General features: G+C 50.4%; 2 protein-coding genes across 5 annotated transcripts in view; one reads left to right on the top strand and one right to left on the bottom strand.

The window, feature by feature from the left end:
- Positions 1-5,163, top strand: part of LOC120952049 (filamin-C) — a 40,350-nt gene extending 35,187 nt beyond the window's left edge. For all 4 annotated transcript variants that reach the window (XM_040371142.2, XM_040371145.2, XM_040371143.2 and 1 more), the window contains 5 exons: positions 494-2,104; positions 2,169-2,376; positions 2,444-2,572; positions 2,933-4,479; positions 4,555-5,163. In XM_040371142.2, coding sequence (XP_040227076.2) covers positions 494-2,104; positions 2,169-2,376; positions 2,444-2,572; positions 2,933-4,479; positions 4,555-4,686 — 3,627 coding nt within the window. In that variant the 3' untranslated portion in view covers positions 4,687-5,163. The remainder of the gene's footprint in view (positions 1-493; positions 2,105-2,168; positions 2,377-2,443; positions 2,573-2,932; positions 4,480-4,554) is intronic.
- A 1,881-nt stretch (positions 5,164-7,044) lies between these two features.
- LOC120952051 (AF4/FMR2 family member lilli) overlaps positions 7,045-14,284 on the bottom strand; it is a 120,730-nt gene continuing 113,490 nt past the window's right edge. The window contains exons 4-6 of the mRNA XM_049607439.1: positions 11,189-11,411; positions 9,808-9,903; positions 7,045-8,194 (exon numbers count right to left, since the gene is read on the bottom strand). Of these exons, the coding sequence (XP_049463396.1) occupies positions 7,315-8,194; positions 9,808-9,903; positions 11,189-11,411 (1,199 nt within the window). The 3' untranslated portion in view covers positions 7,045-7,314. The remainder of the gene's footprint in view (positions 8,195-9,807; positions 9,904-11,188; positions 11,412-14,284) is intronic.

Genomic DNA, 14,284 nt, shown 5'->3' with positions numbered 1-14,284 from the left:
TTCCTGCACCGGGGGAAAGTATGTTCAAGAGTTTGTTTTTTTTTTGTGACGTTAAACGGAAAGGTTCACCAGGGAAATAATTATTGAACAATTCTGCACCAACTATACTGTCACAAGATCCAATGGTTACTAAGATCTGCTTCTGGCAGTGGTCGGCAACGTAGAATTGGCGAATTGGGTGTGTTTCTTTACTGCCTAAATGAGGGCTCTTTTTCCCTTTTTGGATACAAATACAAAATACAGTTTCATGCATTCTAATGGTTGTTTTATCAATGTTGTTCTTTGCGTCGACCTCTAAGGATAAGGATTTTGATGTATTTTTGCCCTCTTGATCACAAAGCTTGCCGACCACTGACTTGGTGTTGTGTCATAAATGTCATCTTACAACCAAAACAAAATGTTGCCAGCTGTCCAAAATGTCGCGGAGCAGTAGTATACTATCGCGCAAGCTCCCCATTTCTCCATTTCTAACACCTTTCCCCCCTATTTTCAGGTATCGCCAGCCGCCCGCATCGTGAGCAGCGATCTGACCGACAAGGTAAGCGTCGGCCATACGTTTGACTTTGTCGTCGAGTCCGACATTGCGCCCGTGGTGGAAGTGCTCGGCCCTGCCCGTCGTCCCGTCCGGGCCGACATTGTCCCGGCGGCCTCCCCATCGTCCGGCTATCGGGTCAAGTTCGAACCGGTCGAGGTCGGTGACCACTCGGTCGAGGTACGGCTGCCGGGCAGCGGTCACGTCGAGGGCAGCCCCTTCCTGCTGAAAGCGTACTCCGCCGAGAAGGTGGTCGTCACGGACATACGGCCCGGTGTCGTCGGCAAGAGTGTCAGCTTCGGCATCAACGCGAGCCAGGCCGGGGCGGGCAATCTGGAGATCATCGTTGCGGTGGGCGGCAAGAACGTGCCCAACTTTGTCCAGTCCGAGGGAAACGCACGGTTCAAGGTGAACTTTAAGCCGACGGAAGCGGCCACCCATTCGCTGTCGGTGCGGTTCAATGGCTACCCGGTGCCGGGGTCACCGTTCGCCTGCCACGTCACGCATGCGCCCGTTTCCCTCTCGAAAGCGATCGCGACCGGCGAGTGTCTGCGGCAGGCACCGGTCAAGGCGGAGAGCGTGTTCGAGCTGGAGGGCTTCGATGGGATCGATCCGCAGGTGCTGATAACGGCCCCGTCCGGCGACACCGTCACGTCGCGCGTCAGCTTCCGCGACGAGGTGCATCTGGTCGCGTTCGTGCCGACGTCCGTCGGGCGTCATCTGATTAGCGTCACCGCGAACGATCAGCACATCAACGGATCGCCGTTCTCGTGCAACGTGTTCGATGTGTCGCGCGTATCGATCAGTGGACTGGATCCGCGCAGCACGATGGCTTCGCTCGGGGTGCCGCTGACGTTTAGCGTCGATGCGGCCGGTGCCGGTGAGGGAACGCTGGAGCTTGTCGTGTCCACCGCAACCAGCACGGTGAAGGCGGAGGTGACGGCGTGCGCCCGCGGGCTGTACGACGTCACGTTCATACCGCAGAGCTGCGAGCCGCACTTTGTCAACATCACGTTCAACGATCTGCCGGTCGAGGGCAGCCCGTTCCGGTGCGAGGTGCAGCAGAACACGCAGCACGTGCAGGTGGGCAACACGACCCTGATCGATCTGATGGCGGACGACCAGACGGTGGAGATATTCGACCCGGAGAACAAGCTCGTTCCGTTCACGCTGTCGCGCAAGGCGGCCGAGTTTCGGGCGGCTAAGATTGGCCAGTACGTGGTGCGGTACATCGACCAGGAGACGCGCAACTTCATTGCGGCCCGCACGATCAACGTGTTCGACCCGTCGATGGTGAAGATTGTGGAGGTCGGCGAGGCGTACTGCCACAAGCCGGCGTCGCTCGTGGTGTCGACGAACGAGGCGGGACAGGGTACGCTCACGTCGATGGTACGGTGCGGTGGGCTGGAGGTACCGCATTCGATCCGCGGCACGGCCAATGGGGGCGTGTGGGAGATCGTGTACCATCCGACGCGCGTCGCCCCACACAAGATCATGATCCTGTACAATCAGGTGCCGATCTCGAACAAAGCCATCGAAATCAATGTCCTGGCGCCGGCGATGAGCAAGGAGGTGAGTAGGATTTTGAAAGATTCTTATCCCAGAGAGACTCAAACGTGTTTTCCATGCCTTCTAGATCACCGTGAACGGGTTGGGGTTGTATCAGGCGCGCGTTGGCAAGACGACCTCGTTCGCGATCGACACCGTTGGCCATCCGGCGCGTGAGTTCGATGTCGTTGTGTCGGGCCCGGGCGGTCAGGCACTGCCCGTTCGATGCTACCAGACCAAGGGAGGTCATTTGCAGGCCGAGTTCACCGTCCAGAAAGTTGGTCAATGTTTGATTGGTAAGAAGAGGCAAGCTTTTCGATCAAATTCAGGGTTTAATATCGCTTGTTTTTTCACAACATGCAGATGTTCTCCATCAATCGAAACCATTGATGGGCAGTCCGTATACGTGCGAGTCGTACGATCCGACCAAGATTCAACTGCAGAAGGTGCCGAAGATGAACCTTTGCGCCAACTCGCCCATCTCGTGGATAGGTAAGTTCTTCCGAATGCATTACGAGCAGTGATGAACCGTGGGGTTAATACCTTTTTACCCGGTATTTATTTTTTGGGCTTTACTGGGTTTTTTAACTTTGTTGTTGTTACCCGTGTAAATGTTGGGTATTTTCGTTTGAATAGAATTTTACCTGGTCATGTCATAGCTACCAATTACACCCAATAGCCAAAAACTGACATTAGCTTTTGCGCCATTGAAAAAATCCCAATTTACCCTTGAAAATACCGGGTATCCGGTTAAAAATACCCGATTTGGTACATCCCTGCTTGCAACCAAACCCCCAAACGCCTCGTCTCTACCTTAATCTCCATTTCCCTTCTCTTTTTCTCCCGACACAGTGCAATCGGAATCGGCCGGAGTGGCCGAGATCGAGGTGACCGTACTGTCACCCACCGGCCAGAACGTCCCGGTGAAGCTGACCCAGCAGGATGACTACGAGCATTCGATCGAATTCGTACCGCAGGCGGCCGGACACTACAAGGCCACGGTCATGTACGGCGGTGAGGCGGTCCCGAACAGCCCCATCACGTTCGCCGTCCAGTCGGCCGGTGGCAAGAGCGACAGCCACGCATCGGGCAACGGGCTGGAGGTGGCCCACCGGGGCAAGGAAACCTCGTTCGTCGTGTTCTGCCCGACCGCACCGAACGTGCAGATCGAGCGGACCGACGAGCAGGCGGAGCGCATCGAGCCGCGCATCAAAAACATGGGCAACAACCAGTGGAAGATCTTCTACACGATCCTCACCGTCGGCCGGTACGAGATACGGGCGAGCTGCACGAACCGTGGCCCCCTGCCCGGTTCGCCCTGGAACATTGCCTGTCTCGATCCGGCCAAGGTCACGCCGATCGGTGGCTGGGGCTCCTGTCTGGACAGCAGCGGGAAGCTGGTGCTGCCGAGCAAGATCGTGTTCGACACGAGCATGGCCGGACCGGGCGAACTCACCTGCTACGTGGACGATGCCGAGGTGATGGTGGAAAAGCAGGGCAGCGGCAAATGCGTCCTCTTCCTTTCCGACGACGGGCTGGCGAAGGGTGAGCACAGCTTCGACCTGACCTGGTCCGGGCTGCCCATCTCGCAGAGTCCCGGCTTCGTGTACGTCACCGGCATGACGATCGGCTCCGACCGGGTAGTGCTAACCGGGCGCGGTCTCACCACAGCCCAGGTCGGCGAGGTGTCCCACTTCACGATCGACGCAACAGACGCCCTGTCCGGCAAGCCGGAAGTGCACATGGCGTACGATGACGGTGAACCGCTCCCCGTGACGCTGCTCCAGCCCCGCCCGAACGAACTGATCTGGCTGGCATCGTACAACCCGCACAAATCGACCGGTGGCCCCCTCAGCCTCGAGGTGGAATGGAACGGACGCATTATCAAGGGCTGCCCCCTAACGATACCGGTCGGACCGGCCGTCGATGCAGCGAAAGTGCTCTGCTCTGGCGAGGGGCTGCGCAATGGCGTCGTGGGGCGGGAGATCAAATCCTGGATCGATACGCGCCGCGCAGGGCCGGGCGAACTGACAGCCCACTGTGCCGGGCCGCGCAAGGTTGCGTACTGCGAGCTGTACGATCATGGCGACGCGACGTTTACGCTCAATGTGAAACCGCAGGAACCGGGCCGCCATACGCTCACGATCAAGTACGGTGGGCAGCACGTGCCCGGATCGCCGTACACGCTGCGGGTCGTCGGGGCACCGGACGCGAGCAAGGTGCGCGTGTACGGGCCGGGCATCGAGCACGGTGTGCTGGCGACGTTCCAGTCGCGGTTCATCGTGGATACGCGCGGTGCCGGCGCCGGCCAGCTGACGGTGCGCGTCCGCGGCCCGAAGGGTGCGTTCCGGGTGGAGATGCAGCGCGAAAGTCAAAAGGACCGAACCATCCTGTGCAAGGTAAGGCAGGGCAGGCAGGCGAGTGAACTTGCCGTGAAGCACATCAAATCTAATTCTTTCTTGCCTCCATTGCAGTACGATCCCACCGAACCGGGCGACTATCGGGTGGAGGTCAAGTGGGCCGGCGAGCTCGTGCCCGGTTCGCCCTTCCCCGTGCTCATCTTCGACACGCAGGAGGAGCTGAAACGATTTCTACACGGCAACTAACGCGTCTTAAGAGCAGCAACAAAAAGGAAAAAGAACAAGATCCCCTTCTGTTAGCTTGTAAGCATGGGAAACACAGTAAAGCGCGTGGAGTGTGTGCTCCGGGACCCACCCATCGCTTGCATCCATCCCACCACCACCACCACCTCTGTTTTGTCTAGCTACTTTGTGGTGTTGGCACGGTGTGTTTTAGAGATGTGCCGAAACCGTTGTTAATTTTAATTGTTTAAGTTTTACTGTCCGTGCGTGGGCACGCACGCATGGTTCGTGTGTCCAACGATTACTTTAGCCTTTAGCCTCTAATAGTGCTAACCGAACGGATGAACGGATGTTTAATGTTAAGAGAGGGAAAGCGAGCGACAGTGCCCGCCTGGGTGCGCTTCTGTTTTGTTAATTGTATAAAAAAAATGGCCTGCACCATGCGCGCTGCAGGAAACTAAACGAAATGAATTAATAAACTCGAACCTTGTTACACACATATTAATGATAGCAAACGAAGAAAACGGAAATCCAACGCAGTGCTGCCTTTTGTTTGAAACGTTTCAAATGAAACCCTTTCATTGGGGGTGAAACATTTCACGACCGATGACTATGGGAGCGAAATCAGGACAGATTGGTTTGTTGTGATATTTTATTTAAAATAATTATAAAAAAAAAAAAACAAAAAACAAATCTAATTTAATGTTTCGAATTTATCGCTCTTTATTTTCTTTCATGCTCTTTGGTTACATATAAAATGAAAATATGATGAGTTAACATTCACCACCGCCACACACACACCTTCTATCCAGCTCATCGTTTAACCCTCTCACTCTCTCTCTTTACAATACTCGCACTCTTCACACAGAGATACTACTCAGTACTTTGCATGCTTTCTTCCGCCATATGTCTCTATTTCCTTTGCTGCAACACTAAACACGTGCATTAAACCGTTGAAACATAGCTGCATTCATTCCCGTCTCTCTCTCTCTCGGTACTATTTGTTTGCATTAAATTACTAACAATAAAAACGATTCTACTCTATATGCGTTGCCCTTTCTCTCTCTCTCTCTCTCTCTCTCTCTCTTTCTATAGTTGCCCTCTTTTAGTGTCCTATATGTATGTATGTATATATATGTATATGCAAGTGTTCCTACTGGATTGTTTGCAACTCACTGCTCCTTCTGTACAACAATTTGCGCCCGAAACAATGTGTGTTCTTTTTGTTGTAAAGAAAGATTGATAAAAAGCCAACCCAAAAGTGGAAAAGGAGGAAACAATAGATAGCGATAGCGCTGAAACGTCCGATAGAGTGTAAGCTCCACTTAACCATACACACACAAACACACACGTTTCAACACCCACAAAATAGCACAACCCTCCCCGTAGGCTGGAAAAAAGTCAATCTCGGCGTGACCATTTTAAGCGCCCGTTTGTTGTTTTTTTATTGGCCACCGTCGTTTTATTGCTGGTCGGCACAAAAAGGACATTCCAGGAAGGAACGGAACGGACAAATTATAATATCGAAAACCATAAAAATAAACGTTCGTACGTTTTCGGTTTTGTGCTGGGAGGGGAGGAGAAGGATTGAATTGACCCATCGCAGCATTCCCAGCACACAGTGTGAGCAGAAAAAATGGCCACCCAATCCAACGGGGTGGGGGAGGTCCCCGTGTGTATGTGTGACCGTGTGCGCGGTTGTGTTTCATAATTCAGGCACATATTAAATTAAAAATTAATCTATTTTACTTCGGCTGCGCGCTTTTCCGCTTTCTGTGGGCTACGACTAAAGGGTCACACACACACACACATTATCCCCCGGCATTCGATCCCATCGTGATGGTGTTGCTGGTTTGGGTGTGTGTGTGTATTCTGGGCAGTTTCGCCCACCGGCTATTGTGCTTTTCCAGGAGGGAAGGAGCAGTTTGATGGTGGACCAAAAGGATTAGCCGGCCGCTTTGGAGTGGACACTTACGCTGTGACGTAAAAGGAGGATTCAAAAGACCCACATCTTAGGCTCTGTATGTGTGTGTTTGTGTGTCAGTGGGAGATATAGTAGGGTGAGGATGGGAAAGATCTTTGCCTTTGTGGTGGCTGCCTCTTCACTTGTTATATCCGTCCTACTCCTTTAGGTGGCTCTTTTGTCGTTGTCGTTCTCGTCTATACAGCTCTACGGAAATCCCAATGTTACATGTTTAATGATTCAAGCACTCTCATCCAAAGCATTCGGCGAACGGCAACATCGAGGTGTTTCCCGGAATGGTCGCCTAATCTTTACCCTTCCCGGCCAGCCACAGCAGCCTTGTCCCTCGAAACCAGCTCGGGAAAGTTTCAACCAAACCCCATCGGATGGCAGCTTTTTTTGGGGGGGAGGGGGGGGGAGGGGCGTTTTAGGGCGTTCGCAAAACCAGGAAGTCAGCCACAATGCAACACACAGGGAGTGGTGTGAATGATGAAGGGGGGTTGTACACACACATAAAAAAAACTAGATTTTCATGGCTTATCAGGGTACGGGGGATAACTGCTCCTCTCTTTCTCTCTCTATCAAACGCCGTACACTCTTTTCCGGTAACTGTGTGGTTCACATTTCTACTGTGTCTCCCCCTCGAAAATAACACCCCTTTACTGCCCTTCCGTAGTGGCATTTCCAGGTTATAGTGGCGCTTCACTGCCACCCACCGCTGCTGCGGGTGCGGCTGCTTCGCTGGGTGATGATGCCGTTGCGGTTGCGGATTTGCTGACCGGTATAACCGTGGCCAGCAGTGGCGTCGAGTTAGAGTTTAATAATGTACACGTGGCACCACCACTGGCACCGGCCAGTGGGTTGCTGCTGTTGCTGTTGCTGGTGTAAACCGACCGGCCGGACGGTTCGATCGTGCCCGATATGGTAACAATCGTAACCAGATCCTTCGCAACATTATTCCCCGCCAGCACGGTTCCGGGAGGGGTGACGTCACAATCCTTAGTGCCTGCATCGTGGACCGCACTAAACGCCACCTTCTCCTCGCTGCTACTACTCCCCACTGTATCAATTAGAGCGACGACGCTGCCGGGAATTGAATTTCGCTTGTCCGGCATCGTCGTCGTCGTCGGAGCGCATCGATCGTCGATTTTAATTATGGACGGTGCATGATGATGATTCACACCCGTCGTCGTTGTCGTCGTCGTGCGGAGCAGCGGTCCACCGGTGGGTTGCGTAGTATTAGCATCACTTATTAGGCCGGGGTGCGCATCGCTCGTACTGACTGCTGGCAGTGTGGGCGCCTGCCTCGATGGCTGCTGCTGAGGTGGTTCGTGGTTCGGATGCACCGACCGGTAGCTCGGCGGTAGCGTGCTATGGCCGTCGGCGGCACCGTACGGGTTCGGTGAGCTGCTCACCTGGAGCAGGCCGCCCGATGGCACTGCTGGCGGGGCGGCCACATTGTTCACACTGTTGCTCGAGCCGCCACCGACGGCGCCGCTGATAATGCCGCTAATGCCACCGAATATGCTGTTGCTGCTGCCGTTGTTGTACCGCGAGCTGAGGGGTATTCTGCAAAGAGCAAAGAGGGAAGAGAAAATATCAGCAACCACGGTCAGCAATAGCTAGGGCAATACGATACGGGATGGACACCAAACGAAGAGACCATGAGAGCGAGCGATTTATCTTTTGGTTCCGCACTGGGCAAACAACACACCGGCCAACTTGACACACGCAAACACAACAATGGCTACTATGATGGCTAGAGCGGCGTTTGGGGTTTGCGCCGGTGCACACTGCACCGGATAGGGACGTCACACTGTGTTTTGGATATTAAAGTTTCAATCACCGGTTTCGCACATAATTAGCAACATCATACACACGCACTACGTTGATGTGTGTGTGTGTGGGGTGCGAGGGGATAAGCGACACGTTGCGTAAATTATGAGAAAAACGCCAACTCATTCCACCAAATTACGCCTATCGAAAATCAACAGACCTGCCAGCACGGCAGACACATGTGGAGACGTATGTGTATATGTATGTACGCATGTGTGTTCGTTCAATGGAATGGAAAAAAGTTAATTAAAGTTGGCGATTAAAATATGTCATCAATATTGCATCAAGAGCATCGGATCGAAATTAAACGCGCTGTGTGTGTACATGTCCTTTTCACAGTGTTCGGGGTAGAGTTGGACACTTTCATTACGCGGTTCAGCACCTCGTAATTTGTGTTTGTGTGATAAGGTCAGGTGTGAGAGGGAAAAATTACTGAAATGTAATCATTGTAAGCACTAACAAACGGTTCTGTATTTGGACTCTATACTGATATTTTATCGTTTTTTAACCTTTTTAGGCAATTAACTGTTACAAGGGACAGGATCTACTAATTGAATTATCATGCTGACCTAATCGTATCACACTCCTAAACTAGAGATGGATTGTTTGGAGCACACATACTGTTCCAATTCATTTCCGACTATGGCTGTAGTCTACCAACTTTGCGACTGCAGGAGCGTAATTCTATAAAGGTAGAGTTCCTCTATATAGAGCCAATCCGCTAAACAAAGCATACAAATGTCTGATGGCTCTATGGAACGTGTTAAGGGAACAATTGGTCGATCACAAGGTTTAGGTTATTCCAGATAAGACTTCAGAGAAATAGAATCGTCTTGAGTCGTCAAGAAACTATGGAATCGTCCAGAGATCCGTTAGTATCGTATCGAACCGTTTGAGTCGTCGAAATAATCGAAATCATCGGAATCGTAGTTGGCTGGTGGATGTTAGCAGAAACATTTGATTTATTTTGCTAACAATAGCTAATCCAAGTCGACCTCGATTCCGGCGATTCTAATGATTCCTACGCCGTTTGGGGGTGATTCCAGGCGGCTCCGAAAGACTTCTGATTGAACCTAACCTCCGGAACATGGTTCCAAAATTGTTGAAGCCCTCTAGAACTAGCTCCACTTGTTTGTCCATGTTGGTTAACGTTCCTAACTCCTAAACCTGATGCGCTCCCAAGTATCATTCTTCCAACCCGAACCAAGACAAATCAATTAAGCCATACAGAAGCATTCCAGCGACTAGTACAAGCACTCGCACACCGGTTTCTCTTCGTCGTTTGCCTAAATGGTAGCCACTTTGTCTTGTGACATACAGCCATCCAGAGGCACACACACACTCACCTTAAAAGGCTTCCCACGTTGGAACGGTAGGTCGGTGGTGGTGAGGCCGTACTTCGCATCCGGCCCGACTGTCTGTCCCGATCCAGCAGCAGCAACCTATACACCAAGAGAACAAAAAAAGAGAAAAACACAACATAAGTATATCCTTTAGTACTCCACCACTCCCAAACCACTCCCCACCCCTCCCACCAAAGGAAAACAGTGTCAAGAATGTTCATCGCCACCCTCATATGCCCCCCATCATCATTGGCCATAAGGGCAGAACGTTCTTCTTCAGATGATACATTTCTATCATTCCATTAAGCACCTTCCGCCCCCCCCCCCCCCCCCTTTTGGGTTGTTGCGTTTTGGGAGGTGCGAGACTTGAGGCACACATTTATTTTATATACACTTCTTTTTCTTCTTTTCCTCTTAGTATCTTATCCGGTGCTTAAAGAGCTAAAGAGACAGATAGAGAGAGAGAAACAGAGAGAGAGTTCTCTCACCTACCGCATGTACCGTTGATACGTAATTGAGATAAATGTTTGCCCCCCACACACCGGGTCACACGGGTAATTACCGGCCATGTTTCAACCTTACCCCGGGGGGGGTGGTTAGTTGTTATGGGAAGCGGAAGGCGGAAAGCGGAGCGTATGTGCACACGAAATAGGGAAGGGCGGGGATAAGCACATTCACATCCACAAAAGGGTAAAGCTCTACTTAGACCGGCTGTGTTGTTGTTGTTGTTTATTATTGCCGCTAGAGGGCGCCACTAAGCACAGCGCAACACGTGATACAGAAACGCATTGAGCAATTCGTACGACTCGCATGCATTTGTGCTACGATTATTGTAAATTTGTAATTACATTAGCCGCTTCGCAGGATTACAAATGACCACCGGAAGGGTGGCCAACACACACACACAGAGCCTGTCTGTTGTAATTAATAGTCATGCAGCGTTTGCTGTACAAAACCGCAGTCAAACTGCATTCATCATTCCACAGTTCCGCGTGCGCGTATCTATAGCCGTATCAAATACAGTTGGTGTCTGTGTGTGAGAGAGTGTGTGTATGTGTGGTTTATCTTATTGCAACATGTGACCAAGAATTGCTGGTGGGCGTCAATGGGTCTGTCTCGTTTTCCCGGACAGTCATTATGGTTCCGCGTGATTTGTGTCCACCACGGAGAAAAACAAAAACAGGGATTACGAGGAGGGAAATTCCAAAACGTCACAAAGCTAACAAGAGCCAACGGCCAACATGTGATGATGTTTGATTTACTATTATCAACACATCTATTTACAGTGCAGCTTCTAATTCGATATTTTAACGCGTTTTCAATGATGTTCCCTATATAAATATGATGCTTTTAATGGATTTTCCAGCAATAATGTCCAACCTACCTTAATCTGTACTCCTGCATGCTGGCCTGGTACGATGGTGGCGGTGGCCGATGCTGGAACTCGGGATAGAGCAACCCGTGCGGTGTGCTGCCGCCCCGGCCGCACGGTCGCCTCGAGCAGCGTCCCAGGTCAACGGTCGAGCCGAGGCCGAGACAGGGCGGCGCGCCCGGTGCCGTCATACGCCACGCTGCACCACTAACTGTTACTAGAATCACTCCAACACCTGCCGGGGAAGGGTAGAAAAGGGTGAGAAAAACAAACAAACACACACACACATTTAATGAAGATAAATACACAGAAATAATTTTACATAAAGAAAGCTTGTTTCGTTGTGTGTTTTTCGAAAGGGCGGAAAAGGGAAAAGGGCTGGAAAAACTTTACCACACCAATTCAATCAACACTTTGCGCCTCACTTCGGATGAGTATATTTTGCAACAATGGCACACGTCTGGCAGTACGGTGGGGGTGGAGGAGGAGGCAGCATTCTAATGAGCGCCAAAACGCGACAACAAACACGCGCACGACTCGCGCAAAGCGGTGTCGGATGCGTATGTCCGCGTTCAGGCAGCACGGGTGGAAAACTTTTTTAATTAAAATGTTAATTTCTCTCACTCATTCTGTCTCTCCCTCTGTCTTTCTCCCTCTCTCTTACCTATATTCTTTCTTCTCAAAACGCCATTCCTAGATAGGAGGTGGAGGCTATGTCACATTCCTGTCAGGCGCAAAGTTCTAGTACAAACATGGTTCAAACAAGGGCCTGGATTGATTGTGGCGGCAGGAAAGATAAACTCGATGGGGGGAAAAAGAGAAGTGAACAAGGAACAAAAAAAACTCCAAAACAGAATGGTTTAATCGTTCGCGAAACATTTTCAAACAGGAAGCAGAGAAGCAAAGCAAAAGCAAAAAAGCAGCGCACTAAGACGCATTAATTATAATCCCTTCCTTATTATTATCTCTACCACGCCATGGTCCAGCAGCTCGACTTGTCCACTTATTTATTGACGAAATGGGAAATAAAACTTTCCACTTTTTAAAGTGTTTCGCTCACCGCTTTCCGTCCTTCATCGCACTTGAAATATTCCTGTCGACACATTTTCCGTTCGATTTTTTGTCTCACTTTTCCATCGCGCACCTTCTGCCTTCTCGTTATCTTGCTACTAGGTGCATGGTGGTTGAACAATTTTCAAACCCAATGGACAGGGATTTTTACCGTCCATTTCCGTCCACAACGCACCCGATCGTTGCCAGTTTTTTCATTCTTTCACGCAGAGGGTAAAATTAATAATAATCATCATCCAACTCGGCGGTGGGAGGAAAATGCGCCCAAAGGAGCGCGAACGTCGTCGTCATCGTCATCGTCATCGTCGTCGTCATGTTTTATCAGCGATAGCGTATATCAGCAAATCGGAAGCAAATGCCACCGGGAAGAATTTTCTTCTGCTCGCTTTTATGATGAGTTTGAAAAGGGAAAGAAGGAAGAAGTCGAGGGCCGATTGAAACTGTTCATGAAAACTGATCATCGTTCGTCTCTTCGTTGGCTGGTGTGTGTGTGTGTGTGAGTGATGAAAGTGAAAAATGAATCTCCAAAAAGAGATAAAAAACACACAATCAGAAAGGATAAGTGAAACAATCGGGCGGGAGGAAAGAAAAACGAAAAGGAAAATTGGTAAAATAGAAAGGAGAAACATTTTCTTAAGCTTCATTGAAAGAGACACACCAGGAGAGTTGAAGAGAAGATGATTGAAAAGGTTAAAAAATCGATCAATATCTTCCGTTTTGCAACAGTCTCTCTTCTTCTTTTTTTCCAATTCAATTGAATACGGCACAATTTAATAGGGAGAAGCGGGATGGTTGGGTAGAGGTGAAATAGGGAAATTTATTCCTTCCAACACCTTCTCCTTTATTATGCGGTTAGCAGGGGGTTTTTGTGTGTCTTCCCTCTGCTATAGGCGTTGGACGTAGAAGGGAGCGAGGGAAAAGCATAATTTATATGTTTCACTGTGGGGGCTCGGGCAACACAAAACGTGACGATGATGACCGATGTTAGCGAAACCGATTGCAGTGCGCGGTTGGTCACGAATTCCCTTACCCACCTCTCTCGGGGGGTCTCGCGGGCGGTACGATTTACGGCACTAATTGAATCAGAATAATGTTATGTCTCGTTCGAGGGCGAAATCGTCCTCTTTTTTTGTTGTTGGATGAATTCATTTGTGAAACTAACACAAAAAATGCTTATTTTTACACCATTACACAAAGAGGTTTTATGATGAGATTTATTATTAAAACACACAAACACACACACACACCATTCTTCGGCTTACGGGTGTTTCAGCGAAAAAAGGGGCGCATTAACCGTGTGTCATCTCTGATTTTATGGGAACTCGAACTCGAACTCAGTTTGGGCCACGGGCGGTAGCTTAGCCGGCTGCACAACTCACCCTTTAATCCCTTTTTGTTCCGGGAAGCGAGAGACACACACACTCACACACACACACATGCGTATGAATCATATGGTTAAGCGAGCGACAAAGCCTTTTTCCCTCCTTTGCTTGCCGTTGCTTGCCCTCTCCAAACACCAAGGACAACGACGACGACGACGACGGTTTTTTTCGGAAACGGAATGTTCATTCATAAATCATTGCCTTCCCACCGTAGTAGATTGCCGGGTCCCGGAAGGAGTCGTCTACCCGAAGGGGAGCCTGGGGAGTGCCAAAAGAACCAAAAACGATGTGTTTTCCGCTTTCCTTTTTTGGCGGGTGAAAGAGCCCCCAAGCCATATTCTCCACTCCAGTGGAAAAGTGGAAATCCACATGTTCGCAACAAATCTTTACGCAATCCGGTGGCTTTCTGTATGTGTGTTCTTGGGATATTTCTGTTTTTTTTCTGCTTCTTTTTTGTGTTGGAAAAGCCCGTGCCAAAGAAAAGCCAGAGTCTCGGGCTGGGCTGACAGCTGAAAGGTGCTTTTAGGGCAGCCGTGTATGTATGGGTTCGTGTGGTTTTACGTTTGTTCCACATAGCTCTCGCCCCAGGACGACTGGCAGAATTAAGTTTGTCATCCTAATTGATAGCTCTTTCTCGCTTTGCTCTCTGTGTGAG

Source organism: Anopheles coluzzii, chromosome 2 (assembly GCF_943734685.1).
Source record: "Anopheles coluzzii chromosome 2, AcolN3, whole genome shotgun sequence".
Taxonomy (NCBI): domain Eukaryota; kingdom Metazoa; phylum Arthropoda; class Insecta; order Diptera; family Culicidae; genus Anopheles; species Anopheles coluzzii.
Note: the sequence above shows the minus strand (reverse complement) of the source record. Positions and strands in the feature narration are given on the sequence as shown.